This window comes from Dryas octopetala, chromosome 1 (genome assembly GCF_963921425.1).
Source record: "Dryas octopetala chromosome 1, drDryOcto1.1, whole genome shotgun sequence".
NCBI classification, from domain to species: Eukaryota; Viridiplantae; Streptophyta; class Magnoliopsida; order Rosales; family Rosaceae; genus Dryas; species Dryas octopetala.
This window is the reverse complement of record NC_141366.1, coordinates 5,449,610-5,469,711: the sequence shown is the minus strand read 5'-3', so window position 1 is coordinate 5,469,711 and position 20,102 is coordinate 5,449,610. Positions and strand designations below refer to the sequence as shown.

General features: G+C 36.7%; 3 protein-coding genes across 4 annotated transcripts; all 3 read left to right on the top strand.

The window, feature by feature from the left end:
* The first annotated feature begins 215 nt into the window (after positions 1–215).
* Positions 216–6,023, top strand: ETT (Transcriptional factor B3 family protein / auxin-responsive factor AUX/IAA-like protein). 2 transcript variants are annotated; one of them, XM_086235795.1, is made up of 11 exons: positions 216–1,146; positions 1,295–1,351; positions 1,786–1,968; positions 2,119–2,203; positions 2,339–2,429; positions 2,501–2,665; positions 2,839–2,958; positions 3,033–3,108; positions 4,030–4,189; positions 4,275–5,170; positions 5,715–6,023. In XM_086235795.1, exons 1-11 carry the CDS (start codon positions 853–855, stop codon positions 5,727–5,729), a joined length of 2,142 nt encoding a protein of 713 aa, XP_086091921.1. In that variant the 5' UTR covers positions 216–852; the 3' UTR covers positions 5,730–6,023. The 2 variants fall into 2 exon arrangements, with proteins under 2 accessions (XP_086091921.1, XP_086091916.1); XM_086235790.1 differs by having other exon boundaries at positions 1,786–1,977.
* A 942-nt stretch (positions 6,024–6,965) lies between these two features.
* Positions 6,966–10,382, top strand: LOC147296872 (MLO-like protein 12). The gene is made up of 13 exons (XM_086229772.1): positions 6,966–7,094; positions 7,190–7,402; positions 7,503–7,619; positions 8,016–8,076; positions 8,393–8,481; positions 8,588–8,662; positions 8,795–8,883; positions 9,047–9,096; positions 9,210–9,250; positions 9,376–9,549; positions 9,658–9,693; positions 9,814–9,942; positions 10,053–10,382. Exons 1-13 carry the CDS (start codon positions 6,966–6,968, stop codon positions 10,380–10,382), a joined length of 1,533 nt encoding a protein of 510 aa, XP_086085898.1.
* Positions 10,383–17,078: 6,696 nt separating this feature from the next.
* On the top strand, positions 17,079–17,908 carry LOC147296871 (glutaredoxin-C9-like). Its single transcript, XM_086256104.1, has one exon. It carries the CDS (start codon positions 17,177–17,179, stop codon positions 17,657–17,659), a length of 483 nt encoding a protein of 160 aa, XP_086112230.1. The 5' UTR covers positions 17,079–17,176; the 3' UTR covers positions 17,660–17,908.
* Positions 17,909–20,102: the final 2,194 nt, after the last annotated feature.

The following is a 20,102-nucleotide window of genomic DNA, read 5'->3' as shown; positions in this document are numbered from 1 at the left end:
ATATAATTTGGGATTTTGGGGGGTTGGGAGGGAGAAAAGAGATTAAGGAAGGGAAGGGAAGGGAAGAGGGGATACGAGTGAGATTTGATGGAGTAGAAGGGGACAGAATAGACATCCGCCCGGAAATACAGGGAGGGCCGTACAGGGCACTCCCCTTTTCGGTCTCTCTGATATTAAATTGCAAATTAACTAACACATCAGTACATCACCACTCACTCCTCTCTCACTCTCTCTAACACACACTCTCATTACTCTCTCTTTCTCTTTCTCACTGTCTCTCTGCCACACATCACACCCAGCAGTTGCAGCGTTGCAGCAGCTGCTGCAGCTCAGCCCTGCAGACAGAAATTAGGAATTCAAAAAAGAAAAAGAAAAAAAACAACAACAACAACACCACCACCACCAACAAGACAAAACCCATAGTTTGCTTATTCAATTCAGCTTTTCTTTTTTTTTTCTTTTTTTTTTATTGGGTCTGTATTCAAATTTAATTTATTGGAAAAGCTTGATTTGATACCCAAAAGCCCCAGTCTTTCACCCCCAGAAAAAAAAGAGGAAAGAAAAGAGATAATAAGCAGAGAGAGAGAGCGCAAAGAGAGAAAAGAGAGAAAAGAGAGGTGGGCTGGAGTGTCCTTTTGAGCTTCTTTTAGCAAATGCCAAAGTTGCACTTAAACATCCTCACCCCCTCTCAAAATGCAGGCATGACTCCCCCTCTTCTGCTCTCTTCTTCTTACTCACTCACCTTCTTCTTCCTCCGCTTCTTTATATTATAAGCAACAGGGTCCCTTCTCCTTCTTCTTCTTCTTCTTCTTCTTCTTCTTCCTGTTGGGGGTGTCCGTACAGTTTTTGTTTATGGCGGGTCTCATCGATCTGAACAGTAGTACAACCGAGGAAGAGGAAACGCCGTCGTCTGGTTCCTCCTCCTCCTCTTCTACTTCCTCAGCCTCCGACGCTCTGGTTTCGGCCACGTCGGTGTGCTTGGAGCTGTGGCACGCCTGTGCGGGGCCATTGATTTCGCTGCCGAAGAAGGGTAGTGTGGTGGTGTATCTTCCACAGGGCCACTTGGAGCAAGTCTCTGATTTCCCGTCCTCCGCTTATGATCTCCCACCCCACCTCTTCTGTCGCGTTGTTGATGTCAAGCTCCATGTGAGTCTCTCTGCAACAATGCTTTGGGTTTTGCCTTTTTCGTCAATTATTTCTGGGTTTTTCTTTTTGCTATCTGGGTTTCAAATGTTTTCGTTTATGAGCAACTTGGTAAGAGTTTTCTTCTTCGTCTTCTTTGTTTTCGACGCAGGCGGAGACTGGTACCGACGAGGTCTACGCGCAGGTTTCACTCGTTCCTGAAAGCGAGGTGCGCTTTGTTCTGGGTTTGATTCTCTGCTTGTTTCCCTATAAAATGCATGAAAAGAGGAATTTGGTTGAAATTCCTAATGCTGATAATAGTTGTCTAAATAATTTCACAAATGAGTGTGCCAGTGCGGAGTATTTCATTTCTGAGAAACCAAAACAATTATAATTTGACATTCACTCTGTCTTTCTTTCCCGCTTTGGCATTTTCAAAGATGATGTTTTGTTAGTTAATCTCTCTGTCTCCATCTTTCCCATTTTGGCAGTTGGCATTCTTAGGAAACCACATAGGCTACTAAATTTTGAAGTAGTTACTTATCATTTATTCAATTCCATTTTCTATACTTCTCTTGGTGATTATGTCAATGCTTCTCATTTATGTGGTGTTATCTTGAGTAAAACATAGAGGTGATTTCATTTGTGCATTAATCTGTATAGGGTATTGAGCACAAATTGCGGGAAGGGGGAACTGATGCAGATGGTGATGAGGAGGATGTTGAAGCAATCGGGAAGTCAACTACACCCCATATGTTCTGCAAAACCCTTACTGCTTCAGATACTAGCACTCATGGAGGCTTCTCTGTCCCTCGTCGTGCTGCCGAGGATTGCTTTCCTCCCTTGGTATTTGCGGTTCATTTTGTTCCCCATCATGTAGTTCACTCTAATCTGTTTGAGACTTCCATCACCTGAAAGCACATTTCTAACAAATTTATGCGAGTCTAATCAAGTACAAGTTAGTATTGTTTTGAGATCAATAGATTGTGATTGTAGGATTACAACCAACAAAGGCCTTCACAAGAGCTCGTAGCAAAAGATCTGCATGGCCTGGAGTGGAGGTTCAGACATATCTATAGGGGTATGACATTTTTTGGGGTTTATCTTATCATGAAACTGTAGCAATCTTATTAGTGTTTTATTATGAACCATGTAAAATATAATGTTTTATGTTCAGGTTTCTCTTTTTTAATTCATTTTCTTTTGGTTTGAGTAGGGCAGCCGCGAAGGCATTTGCTCACCACTGGATGGAGTGCGTTTGTTAACAAGAAGAAGCTCGTCTCTGGAGATGCAGTGCTGTTCCTTAGGTATATAAAATCCTTCATTTCAAGAAACGTTGGATACTCTTATTCCCGCTTCTCATACGTATCTATAATAGGGGGGAGGATGGCGAATTGAGACTAGGAATTAGAAGGGCAACCCAGGTTAAAGGTTCTGCCACGTATCCAACTCTTTGTAGTCAGCAATTAAACTATAGCACTATCGCGGATGTGGTGAATGCTATATCTATGAAGACTGCTTTTAACGTCTACTACAATCCAAGGTAAATATGCTGCTGCATTCATTTAAGATATTCCTACAATAATCTTATAAGTAATCATTGTCTTTGAAACTTTAGACCTCTTTTTCCCTGTTTATGTTTATTTTATGCTGATTGGACTCCATGGTCTTCCAATTAATATGTATTGCCTATAACTGTCCATGTTGAACTTGTAGGGCCAGCTCATCAGAATTCATAATACCTCACCGTAAATTTTTGAGGAGCCTTGATCATTCCTTTTCTGCTGGAATGAGGTTCAAAATGCGTTTTGAAACTGAAGACGCAGCAGAGCGAAGGTTTGGCATGCTTGCATTTGAAGTAGTTAAAGTATTTATACTCAACATTTTAATGAAAATTTTGCTTTTGACAGATACACTGGATTAATAACTGGGATAAGTGAGCTGGATCCTGTAAGGTGGCCTGGCTCAAAATGGAGATGCCTAGTTGTACGTATTTTCTTCAGAGTCTTGTATATATATATTTTTTACTTGTTTTGGGAGGGGAGGGGGGTGGGGAGATCAAAGATAGAACTTCAAGGCCTAGTTGATTTTAGGTTTTAGATTCCCAGAACCTTGTTATGAACAAATTTGAGATAAGCCTTTTTGAACAGTGTTAAACCATTTGGCCACTGGACAAAAGTGCAACAAATGTTGTATCAGCTTCACCATATTCTAATTAGGATTAATTGCATCACTTATTTGTATGTATAGTGTGAAATGTCATGAGGATTTAGCACACTTTCTGGCTAAATTGTTTATTACGCTATGAAATGATAAATCGTCTCTAGTATTAGTCACAAAATTTGTCTTGTTGATTACTCACAGTCCTCCTGTGGATAGAAACTCTGGTTCTGTGATCAATTACATCTTGATTATTGTTAACACAGTTTCAACCACATCATATTAGAAAAAATGATTTTTTTAATGTTTCATAAACTTAGGTATTGCTTATTGTAGTTATCAACTTTAAGATCCTCAAACTATTAAGATTTTTTTTTCGTTGAGTTATTTTTGACTGCCTTCAATGTTTTGTTTGCTTAATTATCATAACATTTTTTTTTCTCTTTCTGTGGCATGACAATACTCAAGGAATTAAGTTTCGGATTTTGAGGAAATTTTGAGGTTCAAAAGTAAGGAAATTTCGAAAGAATTTCAATTTTGTTGGAAATTTAAACTAAAACAATTGAAACTTTTTACAAAATTTCGACAATTTCGTTTTGATAATATTTTGAAACCTCAAAAAAAAAGGAAATTTCTGCAAGGGAATTTTCAAATTTAATTCCATGACAATACTGACCTCTAATGTGAAGTATGTTCATGCCATTAGCACCAGATATGCTGGTTTCAAACATTTCTTTTCTCTTGCAGGTAAGGTGGGATGATATAGACACAAGTAAACATGGCAGGGTTTCCCCATGGGAAATTGAGCCATCTGGTTCTGTTTCCGGTTCCAATAGCTTAATGGCACCTGGTTTGAAGAGGGCCAGGATTGGCTTGTCTGCAGCAAAACCAGAATTTCCAGTTCCTAGTATGTCCTACATTTTGATTACGACATGTCATCTTTACACTTGTAGTTGAAACATCAGTGATTGTTTTAATATGTTTTTCTACAGATGGGATTGGAGCATCAGACTTTGGGGAATCTTTAAGGTTCCAGAAGGTCTTGCAAGGTCAAGAAATTTTGGGTTTTGATACTCCTCCTTTCAGTGGTATGGTTGGTCAGAGTCAGCATCCATCTGATACAAGGAGAGTCTTTCATGGTTCCAGTGGTTCTGCAAGTGCTGCTAGAGGGAATGGTCTCGGAATGAATTCTGACATTACCTCTAAAGGCATAGGCTTTGGTGAATCCTTCCGATTCCATAAGGTCTTGCAAGGTCAAGAAATATTTCCAAGCTCACCATATGGTAGAGCTCCAGCTACTAATGAGGCCCAGGAATATGGGGGCCCTGGAGTCTTTGATGGTTTTCAGGTGCCAAGCTTCAGAACTGGATGGTCTACCATGATGCAGAGTAGTAACGCACATGCGCACCCATCTGCCCCGTCTGTACAAGTGTCATCACCATCATCTGTGTTAATGTTCCAGCAAGCAATGAATCCAGTTGCCGAATTCAGTTCAGTATACAGTGGTCAGAACCAGGAGGAACAGAGAATTAAAAAACAAACTCCATATGTCTCTAAATCAGATGGTGGAAAGCAAACATCATCCTCCTTTTATGAACGCAACTTCAGCAGGGATGGTTATGGAAGCATGAATTCTTATAATCAACATGGTATTTCACCTCCTCCCCTTATAAGTCAATCAGTATTTAGGGGCAGTCAAGACACGGTTTCATCATGCAAAGGTAGCTGTAGACTCTTTGGTTTCTCATTGTCTGAGGAAAAACATGTCCCCAATAAAGAGGACCACTCCACCTCAAATCCTGGAGCTTCTTTATTTCCCAATGTTGGAGTGCGGTTTCATTCAAAGCCTCCATTGATGACTACAGCAGTTGGAATTACCTGTACCAAAGTAAGCAACCTCTCTGCTGTATGAGATGCGCTTTTCATTATTGCTTTGCAGTGTGTATCTTTTGTATGATACAGGATCACAAACAGGGGGATAGAAGTAGATACATTTAGTCTCTCTAAGATGGTATATAGTAGTGGGCTTTTGACTGGTGTGGAAAAAGGATGGAAAGTTGTTTACAAGGATAGTGAGGATTATACAGTGCTTATTAGAGATGATTCATGGCAGTAAGTGCCAAACTATTTACTTATTATCAATCTTTCTACTTTTTGTTTTATTTGCATCCAAGTATCAAAATCTACTCGCAGGTTCTTCAATGTCTGCATGGTATCAAAACTTAGATACCATGGTCAAATTTAGGGTCAAACTAGATGATTCGAAGTCATCATATAAGTGAACCGAGTTGATATGCAGAAGTTGCTTGCTGTTAGGTCATTTATTTGGTCAAATATCTCGTTCTGCTGCTATTGAGAATGATTTTTTCTATACTGATAGTCTTTTTCCCTTGAAGTTATATTCTGATTTTCTTGGTAACATTGTGTTGCAGGGAATGCTACCATAAGGACAAGAATTATGCCATGTACCGGTGAAGACTCTTGACACCGGAGGCTTAGTTCAGATTATGTGTGTGCTGTCATTTATATAACTTAACTTTGAGGTAAAAAATGTAATTAAGCGCTTCAAGTGACTTGATTGTATTATTATTGTTAATTCAGCTTTGAAAACAACAGTTTGTAGAATCTATTAATTAATTTCCTCAAGGACAGTCCTGAAAGAGGGCCTATCCAACTTAACAATGTCTTCCCAGTTGCAATTGTTAATCAATTTGTACATCGTCCCTAGATGATGTTTGTTCCATGATGGCCTGCTACATTCTGTTTTGTTCTTAATTATGTTATATTATATATCATAAACATAATTTTTGTTGAGTAGTTATTGTTGGAGAATAAACTAATTGAAAATTTTCAATTATTTTGATTCTCTCGGGTAGCATAACTGCTGAACAATAATTTTTGAGTAAAATTCTATTTTGCTTTCTCATATGAGCTTCTGAGGAAAACTAAGTTTTCACTATTTCTTTCCCTGGACTAAAATAGTTGACTTAACATCATTCTCATTGATATATGTATCAGTATCACTGCTGGTCCTATTTTCAACAAATTTGGACCAAATGTTAACCTGTAGAAATTTGCATGATATCAGCTATAATTGTGAGGAGCATGATTATTTTGAAGCTGGAAATTGCATGCAAGTCATGTGCTGTTGTAATCCGGGATTGAAAGCCTTAATTCATTGAGCTTTCGAATATTCTATTTTTAGTAGATGCACATCAATACAAGAAATTAATCAACTTTAAAGTCCATCCCAATTAAATTAATGACACATGCATATAACCCTAGGGAGTAGGAACCTCTCTCATTAATTAAGAAAAGAAAGTGACATCTCTGCTAATTTCTCTTACATTAAATTCATTAATTAAACAGTCCTCGTGGTCCATACCAGCACTTAATATAAAGAATAAATATGCTGTTGATTAGTCCCAGTTCCTGCTTTTTGATTCTCATATTTATTGAACGGAAGTGATAAATTGATCGAGCAGCAGTAGCGGTGTATAGGTTGGAAGAGAATGACAAGTGGGCTGTACGTGGTAGGCTGTGATGCGTTGGACTCGATCTTTGCCCAATTCAATATCTTATATATTGTATAATTCAGTTTGTATAATTGCTAAACAACAATTTGCTAGAGAAGTTATACCAACAACACTTGAAGACCCAGCTCACTCGTCAGATCGAGAGAGATGGCTGAAGATCAAAGCAGTACTACAACATCACTTGAAACTACACCGACATGGGCAGTGGCCACGGTTTGCTTTGTTTTGATTGTGATCTCCATACTCATTGAGTATTTGCTTCATCTTCTAGCCAACGTACGTACCTTAATTAACTTGCATGGATACTAATTAATTTATATATCTTGTTAATTATTTGCTAATTATAAGTTCATTTGTACGTACGTACGTAGTATTTTAATAAGAGGAGGAGGAAGTCTCTGATTCAGGCTCTTAATAAGATCAAATCAGAATTGATGCTGTTGGGGTTCATATCATTGCTGCTAACTGTGAGTCAAAAACCAATCGCAAATATCTGCATCCCAAAAAGCGTGGGTCAGTCTTTTCTTCCTTGCAAGACCTCCACCTTCGGTGATGCTGTGGAGGAAACCAAATGCGCTAAGCAGGTATACTTACTTATATAATTATTAATTAATGTCCACTAATTAACCAATCAATGATGATTAATTAATTATCAAACTTAATTAATATTGAACATGCATACAGGGAAAAGTGTCATTGATGTCTCGGGGGGGTGCGTATGAACTCCAATACTTGATTTTTGTGCTTGCAATCTTCCACGTTTTGTCTTGCGTCCTCACCTTCACTCTTGGTATGGCCAAGGTAATTTCAATTTCTCAATTCAGATACTTCTTCTACTTTTCTGCTGCCTTAATTAGTGTTACTATATATTACTTAATTAGTGTTACTGTATATTACGAACTTAATTTGATATCATATGCATGGGAACTGGGAAGTTTGGCCGTCTACTTTTGACTTTCAAAAACCTACAATTCACGTTCTAATTAGCTTCAAAAGAGAAAAAGGGAAATTGTAGAGGGACTTCCACAATTGTGAACTCTACCCAACAAACCTGTAATATAACTTTTTAAGACTAGGTTTTAATTAATTTCTTTCTTTTTCATAGATTTGGGCTTTAAACGCGGAAGTTGGATCCGAATTTGACCATAATAGTACTCACTAAGTCACTGACTTTTGTGTGAATATTTTATTTTTCAGATGAAGAAGTGGGAGTCTTGGGAGGCAGAAACGAGAACATTAGAGTATCAAGTTTTTTACGGTAATTAAGTTTCTTAATTTTTATATATAATTTATGAAAACAAAAAATTGCACAAAATATAGGTACACAACATATTTGTTCAATTAAAAATAGTAATGTTGAAACTTGAAAGATGATGGTGGGAACTGGGCAACCACAGTTCGCTATGACCAGCATGCTGTTCAAAGGCGGTCAACACTAATAAAAAAATGCCTAAATTGCGGTCGATCGGTGACAACTAACAACCATGCATGCTTTTGTTTTTTTATCTTAAAAACAAAAAAATCATGTGTTTTTGTTTTTTAAATTCACAAAAAGGAAACATGTTGGTGTGCAGATCCACGGAGGTTTCAGCTGACCCATCAAACCTCATTCGGGAAGCGACATTTGAAATGTTGGAGTGACCACCGCTTCCTCCGTTGGCCGGTAATTAAACTCAATCACCAATTAATGCTACTTCAATATTCATTCATCAAAATTAATTATAAACAAGGTTTAATGTTGTCCTTTGGCATCTATCTATTACTCACAGGCCTGCTTTGTGAGGCAATTCTATATCTCTGTTTCCAAAGCGGATTATTTCACTCTCAGACATGGATTTATAATGGTATTATTAACTTGTCAACTCATCCTCACTTATGTTATTTAATCTAAATATGGATGCACAAGTTTTAGTAGTTATAATAAAAACACATTGTAATTTGGTACTTCAATTCATTTTATTTTTCTGCTCTTCTAGGCCCATTTTGCAGAAGGGAGCAATTTTGACTTCCAAAAATACATAAGAAGGGCTTTAGAGAAAGATTTTGGCGTGGTTATGGGGATAAGGTAACATAATAATTAAGATGCCAATTCATGATCACAACAACATTCCTTTAACTGGGCATTGGGATAATAATAATTATTGGCTAGACCATAAAAAAGAAACTGAGAATTGGGATAATAATAATTATTATTATTAATTGTTGGACATTTTTATCATTTTTGGCAGCTGGTGGATTTGGATGTTCTCAGTACTGGTCATATTCTTCAATGCACAAGGTAACATGCCCTGTATCCACTTATTTAATTAATCAAATGGATCCAGCTATAAATATTATTAAGTTTGATTTGGCTGACTCTCCATTAATCATTAATTTATTGGGATACTGCAGGATTTTACAATTATTATTGGCTTCCCTTTGTTCCTTTAGTGGTAAGAAAATCAAATTTACTTAAAGCATGCGTGCATTGATTATTAACATAGAATTAATTAATTGTGATTAATTATAGATAAAAAAAAGTGCTGTAATTTTTATATGCATGCTTTGTTGTGTGCAGATGCTGTTGCTGGTGGGAACAAAGCTACAGGGCATCATAACCAAGATGTGTCTAGACAGCCATGATAAATCTCATGTTGTTAGAGGCACTTTGCTTGTGAAGCCCAGTGACCACTTTTTCTGGTTTGGCTGGCCCAAATTGCTCCTCCATCTTTTGCACTTCATACTGTTTCAGGTAAAATTCTTTAATTAATCCTATATTAATTCAAAGCCCATATAGATTGTAAAAAAATATCATCCATAATCATCTTTTAATTTATTGGCATTCTTTTGGAGCTTGCAGAATTCCTTTCAATTGGCTTTCTTCACATGGACTTGGGTAAGCATATCTTTCAATTTACTGTCTCAATTGATTCTTATGTACTATTGTTTTCTTTTTCCTTTTTGGAAAAAAGGGTTATCCCTTTACTAACATATGTAATTGTTTTGAAAAAAACAGTACAAATTTGGTTTGAGATCATGCTACCACCATGAAACAGAGGACATTGTCATAAGGCTGGCCATGGGTGTCATTGTACAACTCCTTTGTGGCTATGTCACTCTGCCTCTCTATGCTTTAGTCACACAGGTATTATATATTATATATACGATTGCCACTCTGTCACATTGAATGATGAAGAATTAATCTAGTTACATATATAAATTAAATTGGTGTGCATGTTGTTGATGTTGGTGCAGATGGGTACATCAATGAGAAAAGCTGTATTCACAGAGAACGTGGTTAAAGGGCTGAAGACATGGAGAGCCAGAGCGAGGAAGAACCTGGCTCTTAAGAGCTCAGCACGCCTCTCCTTGGATGCTAATTCGTCTCAAACTTCACTCTCAGTCTCACTAAACACTTCACTTTCTTTCAGTACTCATCATGATGCCTCATTCTCAACTGTGGAATTTGATCGACCATCTGATGATGCTGAGTATGTAGCACTTGAGATAATAAGGGGTGCGGGTGCCCAAACAGTTGCACAACCAAAACAACCAGCTCAGGCAGAGCTTCACCATCAAAATTAACAAGCTTTTTCATAATTAATAACTAAATTTCAAAGATGATCGATCAATATTACATGCTGTTACTCCATCTTTGGATGTGTTAGGGGGTGTACGTACAGTTATTATTACAGTTACTACTCATCTCGTCTATAATGTTCATAGCTTGAAGAGCTTAGGATTAGTGTAGTTTAGTTGGTAGGGTTATTTTTTGGACTATGAATGATTAATTGTTTGCCCCATTCAAGCTTTCCTCTTTTTTTCTTCTTGGATATGATTGTTTAGATTATCTCATGGCACATAATAGAATTTAGTAAGGGCTCATGGCAGTGGCTTTTGTCTGATTGTTTGGTATGATTAGGTCATATTGACGACTGATTAATTATAGTTTTATACACTTTAGGCCATGTGAATGGTCTATATACAAATATTCAGAGTGAACAAAATATTATACAAATCTATTATACGATTTGGTTGATGTATCCACGTCGCTAATTTTTAGCTTTGCGTCACAATATATAAGGTTATGGACTCTCTAATCGTTATTAATTGGTTTTAAATAAAATAAATTCTAACTTTTACATGATATCAAAGTCATATTATTTATGTGTTAGGCCTAGTACTCAATAATTAATCAACTTAACAATTTTGTTCCGAATTGATCAGAAAAGTGGCCATGGCAAATCTACAGCCACTAGCTTGAAACTGTTGTTTTGCCCTTAAGAAAGGGTGGTTTAATTATGAAGCTATTATTTGTTGTGTGTTTGCATAAAATTATACCTACAGTGCCTCATAAACTACGTCATTAGTTTCGCCTTAATGACGTTTAAAAGAGTACATGAACATATGATGTGGTTCACGGGGAAGGCTTTTGTCGTTGATGTTTTTATAAACTTGATGATTATGCAATTGTGGACTGATATATGCTGAAAAGACCTAAAGTAAGGAGCATTTACGCCGTTGATTCTTTGTGTTCACGTTAAGCATAGAGATTGTAGTGCAAAGTAGCTTTTTCGATTGTGTGATTTCCTACTTGTATACCCATTGGGGTTTTAGATGGGCCACACAAATCATTCATATCAATTATATTCAATCCAATGGGCCGGTGCGGTTTCAAAAAGTGGTTCCAACACATACCTTTTTTTTTTTTGAAGGATTTTCTAAACATCTAAACTTGTTGGTTGGACACCAAAGAGAAAAAGAAAGAGCAGAAAAGTAGAGAGAAATACGAGAGAGTTGGGATGAGAGAGGTGTTGTCCGGAAAAGTTTCAAGCTTTCCTTATTTTTAGTCTAAAACAAAAATTTACGGTTAAATATTGAAAAAATAAGAGTGATTTTAAAGGTAGATGAATACGACAATTATCTTAATTTCTTAAATATTGAGAATTATCTTAATTTTTTAAATATTGAGGGCTCTCAAATTTTATAATCCCCTATATATTTAAACATTGCATTAAGATTAAGTAATATACAAAATCAGTCAAAGCCCCTCTAAAATGTTGATTGCCTATAAAATTCTCAATAGTTTCGTTTTCATAAGGGAAATTAAAAAAAAAAAAAAAAAAAACCAACTAGACGATTATGTATGAGGATGACATATTTAGTGGATGCCCATGTCAGCGGGCTGTAGGTGGGTCATGAAGTGGGCTGTGTTCACGTAAGCATGGTGGGCCCTAAGACTCACTAGTCCTGTAACGTGGCATGCAATAGCGGCTACTTTAGACCAGTATTCAAACTTCCCGTGGGCTACTTTCTGTCGCCCTCTTTTTAAATAAAGGGAAATGCTAGATGCTTTCTTGTGCATTTTTTCTTTCTTATGTTAGTACATTACTTAATTTTATAATTGAAATCGTGTTAATACTGAAGTGTAATCTCATAATTAAAATTATTTATTTTTAAATTATTCTTGAAAGATTATTTTTGTAAAAAATGAATTAATTATACATTGTTATCAAATAATTAACGATAAATTTAATTATTACAAAAATTCTCTATTTATTTAATAACAGTTAGATAACTAAATAATTTATGATTCATTAAAATTTGTGCAGAGATTATCTTTAAAAAGTAATATAAAAAATAAATAATTACAATCGTGAGATTATATTGCATAATGAATAACATAAAAGAAAAGACTCTTAATTAATAATATAAGAACCTTCTTTTATGGTTATTTTTGGTTTTGCATACATAAAAAAGCATATATATATATACATTTTTTTTCTTTCACTTTTCTTAGTTTTCTTAGTTTCTTAGTTGGTTCCATGTAGAAAGATCCGACTCACAACAACCTTTACTCAAATTTTCAAAGTAAACCCCAACTTGCGCCCTTTTCTTGTTATTCTATCAATTGTTTCCCATTTCCATGCAATAGTCCAAGTAGGTTTTTTCTTCGATCTTGTTCAAATCTCAAACTCTCAAAGCAATTTGTTCGTACAAACCTAATTTGGTCATTGTCTCAACAAGAAAACAAAAACCCATTCCTGCAACAAAGAAAAACCACCCATTTCCAATTTGGCATCAACCTCCTCTTTCATTCATGACAACTGGTGATTTGGGATTTTAGTTATGAAAATGTATTCATTTGTATGTGACTAAAATGTATTTCTAAAGATTCAAAAATTACAAGATTCTAATTGTAACAAAAATATAATAATTTCAAATAATTTGAGGGAATATTTCCACATTCTATATCAATTATCAAGCATACCACAAGAGAAGTCGAACTTGGGAATTGTTAAATCTAATATGAAAGCTAATATTGTTCACAGAATTGTAGAAATGTGTAAATATCATAATTGCGTTGACCCCAAACGTGTAATTGATGAATGACATTTGATCAAGCATGTAACAGACAGATTGGTACAAAAAAAAAGCATGTAACAGACAGTTACAGCAAGAACTTGATGCCTTCGAGTCTTTGACTGCTTCATGAAAACGTGGAAAGAATTTGAAGCCGAAAAAAAAAAGGGAAAATGAAGATAGCGTCTACATCATTTACACGTCAGCAGACATTTGCAACGTGATCGAAAATAGATAAAGATGGGAGAACGCGTTAATTATCTGCATGATCCACGCCACGTGGCATCGGTGATGGTGATTGCTGTGTTAAGCAAGAAATTGTTGAGCGATGGTGTGTGACGGCATGGGTGTTGTCGTATTGTTACGTACTTACGTGTACACGAGCTGCGCACCGTCCGCGAGCGGCTTTGTCATTACACGGGTGTTTGGGATAATTGTTGAGAATTTGAGATCCCTTCCTCCACTAACAATAATGCATGCGAGACCTTGTTTCAATGTTTCTTTCTTTCTCTCTGAATGGCTCTGATTTTAAACGTTGTGTAATTTGGTTAAAATGCATTATTCCTTTCACTCTCTTCTTTTATGTTTTGATACCTGTTTCTGGATAAACCCACACCGATCCAACAGCCAACCATGGCTGGACACGTGGCCGGTCAGACCCAACTTCAGTGTTTGACTTCTCAGTGGTCAAACTTTGACCTCCAAATCATCACAGCTCGCCACTTCCTCTGTCAGCTCAAATCGAATCGCCACGCCGAGTCCTTCGTGCCCGGTCCGACCCGAACCGATGATTTTTCAAAGGATTGAGTGTTCATCTTTTCACGGTCGTCTCGGTTCGGCTCAGCTCGGCGCGGAAGGAATCTCCTTTCGAGTTCTAGCGTCAACTAGTTATGACTCGGAAGGACCCCTATCTACTGGATCGGTTCGGTTAGGAATCCCATGTCCGATCCGATCACACATGGGCTTCATGTATACACATAAGAACATGAGTTCGGGTCGGCTCGGCTCCCCGCCGCCATTTCAAGGAAGATCACGTTGGGATGAACCGCCACACTTAAATGCGCCTAACAAAAGTCTTCTGACAAATGAGACAACCCAGCCCACATTCATGACTACTGAGGCAGTTCACTTGAATCTTTCATACTTGCATTCAATGCAGCATTGAATGCAAAGGAGGTGGGTAGCTGTGCATGCGACTGTTCACGACCGAACGCGTGGATCTTTCTCAACCAGCCAACCACATGCAGGTAACTTACTCATCACAATTTCCTTTGCCTATATATACCAACTTATATGTGCAAAATCAAGGATCTAGCTATCAACCTCTAACCAGACAAACACTTACACAAAGCCTTCACTCATCCAAGAGCATACCCAACTTGCTGAGAATAAGCCCAGAACATTTACATTGTTCTTCCTATTCTCCCAAGTTCATCCTTTGTGCTTCCTCACCCACCATCAAACACACATCACTGACTTCATCATCGGAGCGTGTTTGGCCGGTACCACACCGGTCCATCTCCTTTGACCTTGTTTCTCTTACAAGAAGATCTCACGTCATCATCCAGCAAGACTTCGGATCAGCCTGGTCACAATTTCTAAGTTGTTGCATCACTCTTAAGGAAATTTGCATCAACAATACCCAAAAATCTTGCAGGCGAACTTGGATTCTAAATTTGGATTAATTTTTGGAAAGCAGAACATTAGCAAATAAATAAATGATCTCATATATAATTAAAGGTTTGTGAGAGGTAAGTTACATATGATCTCATATGCAAAAATTTGCTTAACAATCTAATTTAGCTATATACGTACATATTTTCAAAGTGAGAACAAATAATTATGAGTAGAGTGATATTTTAGCTTATTACCATTTTAGTAATAGTATTGGATGAAATGCCTAAAAGATGGTAATTAAGGTGAAGGAAATAAAGTTGCAAGAGAAAAATTTATCTATTAATAAAGATATAGGTTGATTTGATATTGTAAGAGATAGTATAAAAATATATAGTACCTAAACCCCCTAATCACAAAAAAAATTTGCCTAAACCCCCACCCATCTAGAAACTCTTTCAAAACCTCTTATAACTTATAATTCTAAATTACCCTTCTGACGTGCGCTGACGCATGTTGACATCACTGTAACTGAATTTTGGTGAAACTGTTTTTTTTTTCCTGGAATTGAAGTTTTTGCTAAAACTCAATATTTCGTTAAAATTAAAATCAAACACTGAAATTGAATTTCATTACACTGAAACTGAATTTCAAGAATTCAGTTACACTGAAACTGAATTTCAAGAATTCAATTACACTGAAACTGAATTTCAGAAATTCAGTTACACTAAATTGAAGAATTCACTTACTGAAACTGAATTAAGTGATGAAACAATTACACCTTGATTAAAATGCAATTACACCTTAATTAAAAAACAATTACACCTTTACTAGAACAATTACACTTCACTAAAACAGTTACACTTTTACTGAATTCTGTTTCATTAAAAAGAACACAGCAACCTTATCAAAAAAAAAAAAAAAAACAACAATAGAACAAGCCATTGAGATGAGAGGAGTAGCCAACAATACAACGTCGTCCAATCACCTCACGCGTGACGAGTACACGACAGTCGCCACTGTCTCGATCTGTTTCTATCTGCAAATTTGATTCATCATATTTCAAAACCATAATTTCATTTAAAATTCATTTAAAACTCATGTTTCACGAACTGAAACTGTTTAATCAATAAATGTAGGCTTAAAGTTCCCTATCCAAGAAACTGAATTTTCACGCACTAAAAAATGAATAAAATAAGGTTTTAATCACCACCACTCGCGGCGGAGCAGCCGCAGTGGTCGTGAGATTTGATTTTGGTTTTCTTGTTTCTTCAACAATTGGACCAATCCAAATACATATAATTGAAGAGCACAACGAGGTGAAGAAGATAGGTACGTGACTCGTCGTAAATGGCTGCCGGAAAAGGCAGATCGCCGGCGGAGAAGTCGCGGCCTTTGTGGCTTCGATCTATCGCCGTGGCTGATCGGATGGAGAATCCGAGCATACCATCGTGCTCAAGACGTCGAGAGGAAGAAGACTTGAGTGGTCCGGCATTCCAACTCCGCCAAAAAAGGCAGATCGCCGGCGAGCACCACCGATCGTAGTCGCGGCGATCTGAGCTATTTGGGCTTGATTCGGGGCGAGTGATGACAGAGGGAGGAAGAGGAGAGAAAGATGAAGTTGATGGTGGTGGTCTTGCTGGAAATCGTTGTTGGATGACGCCACACGCGCCGGCAACAGCCGCACGCGGAGGAGAGAGAATAGAGAAGGTGTGGGAATGAGAGAGAGAGAGAGAGAGCGTGAGGATGAGAGAAATAAAAAAAAACTGATTTTGAATAACAGGGTTATAATAGGAATATTTAAAAAAATGTGGGTCAGACATAGGTGGATGTTAGTTGACTAGGGGGTTTTGAGAGAGTTTAAGTGACTAATAAGGGGTTTTGAATTAGTTTTAATAAGAGTGAAGGTTTTAAAATAACTAAGCTCTAATTAAGGGGTTTTGAATAGTTTACACAAAAATATAAATATTATTATGTTATAATTTGTATGTGATAAAATATAAAAATTGTCATAATATTATTAAATTGAGACACCTAATCCAAAAAATTGCTGAAAAATATCTTAAAGGGAAAAAAAAAGTGATGATGGGGTGTGTGACATCCATGGCCATAGCCCATGGGGGGGACCTACTTGGAATAATCATCTGTCGAGTGTCGACCAAATTGAGTGAGTGACGAAACAACATGTCATCCACAGTAACCTGTGACGTACCACACTGCGTAACTGGCGTTGACGTTAGACTCTCTCTCTCAATTTATAAACCCCATTCTCAAACGCCTATTCTTCACCGCCACCCCCTCCCTCTCAATTCTCTCTCCCCACAGCCTACACCCACACACAATTTCAACTTTAATATTTGTTTTTTCTAGTAATTAAATTTCAAATTTATTTCATATATACTATGCAATCTCAAGCTATACCTTACGGAACATGGGGTTCGGGTAGCTCCGCCGGTCGCCACGTGTCACCGGCTACGGCACGTGACCAACCCGTGGCGATCGCCAGCAGGATTAGTAGCAGCAGATCAGCCGCCGCAGCAGCTGGCGTACAAAAACTGGTGTCAGAGAATGCCGTAACGGTCGTTGGGAGGCGCGGGTGCTGCATGTGCCACGTCGTCAAGCGGTTGCTGATTGGGCACGGCGTGAATCCCGCGGTTTTCGAGGTCGAAGAGGACGACGAGGCCGCTGTTGTCGGTGAATTGCGGAAGAAGATCGTGACCGTCGGATCCGAAAGCAAAGAAGAGATGAGTAATTGGGCACAGTCAACGTTTCCGGTGGTTTTTGTAGGTGGGAAGTTGTTTGGTGATTTGGAGAGGGTTATGGCCACTCATATTTCAGGTGAACTAGTGCCTATATTAAAACAAGCTGGAGCTCTCTGGCTCTGATCTCTAATTACTTGTTACAGAGTTAATTGCTTTCTTTTTTCTTTTTTTTTTCTTTTTGGGGTTTGAATGTTTTGCTGTGGTTCTTTTTCAAAAAACTTATGGAGACGCGAAATAGGAATGCAGCAAGTTTGTTTTCCTAACTCTGTATATCTTTGGAATTGGAGAAATACCACATTCCAATATTTGCAAATCATCATGTCATTTCTTGTTGATCATAAATAAATGCATTATTTAACAATAATATAATAATTAATGTAACATATAATTGGATTCGGTACATAATCATAATGTAATGCAATCTGTTTAACATTAATCTTCCGAATAACTGAACGAACCGGGTGCAATGTTTTCCGTCGGTAGCATATGGGATGCCACACGCATAATACCGGCCTGGACCAGATCCAAGTCTTGAGCATTCCTAGTCCATTCACGTTCAATCAGCTTGTGAATTGTGACACCACCACTTTTAATCTTAAAAAATAGAGGTATGACGAAATGACAACCTGACGTCCACTCATTAGTCAGTCCAAGTTTTGTTGTCCCATAATTTACCAATTTTTTGATGGAATTAATACCATTTTTTTTCCAAAACTATTTGTTTTTTAGATTTCTAATTTGAAAAATTAAGAATTCTAATTTTTTCAATTTTGCCAATTGAGGTTTTTCCGTTAATTTACACATTTTTTATCCAAATTTTTGAGGGCAAAATGATCCCTTTTATTTAGATCTTATCATTTTTTCCTCATGCATCATTTTTCCTCTTTTATTTATCACTAAATTCTGGTTGATCATCTCGACATTTTAGATGAAAAATGTATAAATTGACGGAATAATCTTAATTAACAAAATTGAAAAAATCAGAGTCCTTAATTTTTCAAATTAAAAGTCTAGAGAGCAAACTGATACATGTGTAATAGTCTGGGGAACAAAATGACATTAAACCCTTTTTAGATTTGTATGTTGCCATTTAAGTGGCAAAAAAAAAATTGTTGCCATTTAAAGGCTGCTATTGCAGATAATCACAAAAAAAATGAATGCAATTTTAGGCATTGCCACATATGCATGATGGCTGCTGAAGAGTTCATATTTATTTGTTTATTGAAACTGTGTATTTGCTTAAATATTAAACACATGGGCTATGACAAAGAGCATTATCTAATACTAATACGTACTAAGAGTTGCCTTTACAACAGCCATGAAGAGCTAGCGAGCTACCTCTCATAAAAATAACATTAATTCCAAAGTCCAAACACTTATGAGTTATGGCATAGCTCGAAAGCCAAAGACCACCCATTTTAATTATTAAAGAAAAATAACAACTTAACTCTCCTTGTGATTTATTGAATCTTTTGGCATCTCACCTCAGACATTCATGACATCACAGATTGTCAACATTGTAATTCCCAAATCCTTGCTATAGTCCGCTCACCACCTTCAGAAGCCAGAGCCAATTTCAATTTCGAATCTTATTATAGCCTGCTAGCAAAAAGTCAATTACAAAGTCTGTGAAACTGACCAATTATCAAGTATGACAATGCATCTGATAAGCGAACATCACGTTACACTTCGATAACTTCAACTACAGGGAAAAAAAAAGGACTAAGCTTTTTATTTTTTATTTTTTTTAGTTTTATAACTTTATTCCAAAAGTGAGATTTTTTTTTTTATTTACCTCATGGAGGAGAAATTCGAACTTGAGTCCAACTTTGTAAAAAAAAAAAAAAAACCACTAGATTTACGAACTAGTTTATTCCAAAGATGAGATTGGTTTTAAACTGTATGAAAGATCAATGGTAGCGAGCAAATTTGGTTTTAATACTCTCTTAAGTTTACTATTAGAAAAAAGCAAGTTTACAAGTGGAAGGTAATAGAAGAAGGTCCAAGGTGAAGAAATTTTTTCATATTTGACTTAAATTAAAGGAAATTACAGATTTAGTCTAGTTATTTTATATCTAGTTTAATTTTGGTTCACAATCTTTTTGAAGTTCTGTTTTGGTCCACTAGTTGTTCCACTTGTCTAATAAAGGTCCATATTTGTTTTCTCAAATTTGGACTGCCTTTTACTCTATCAAATCTCACCCAAATTTAACAAATATATACTTGTTTTAAAGTTATGCATTTCTTCTTTACAACTATATAAAGATGATTCAAATTGGAGTTCTAAAACTCAAGATAATTTACCCCAAAGTAGTGTACCCGAAATTGTCAATTTTTCAAACTTCACCCAATCTCAATTTTCTTAGATTCTAATACTCTAAGGGCCCGTTTGGCACTGCTTTTAAAATTGTCAAAAGCGCTTTCAAATTAGTAAAAGCGCTTTTGGTAGCGTTTGGCAAAAATAATTAGAAGTGCTTCTGAGTTATAAAAGCGCTTCTAAGAGGTTTTTTGAGAAGCACCTGACAAGTGCTTCCTCAAGAAACACTTTCAATTGCTTTTGCATGAA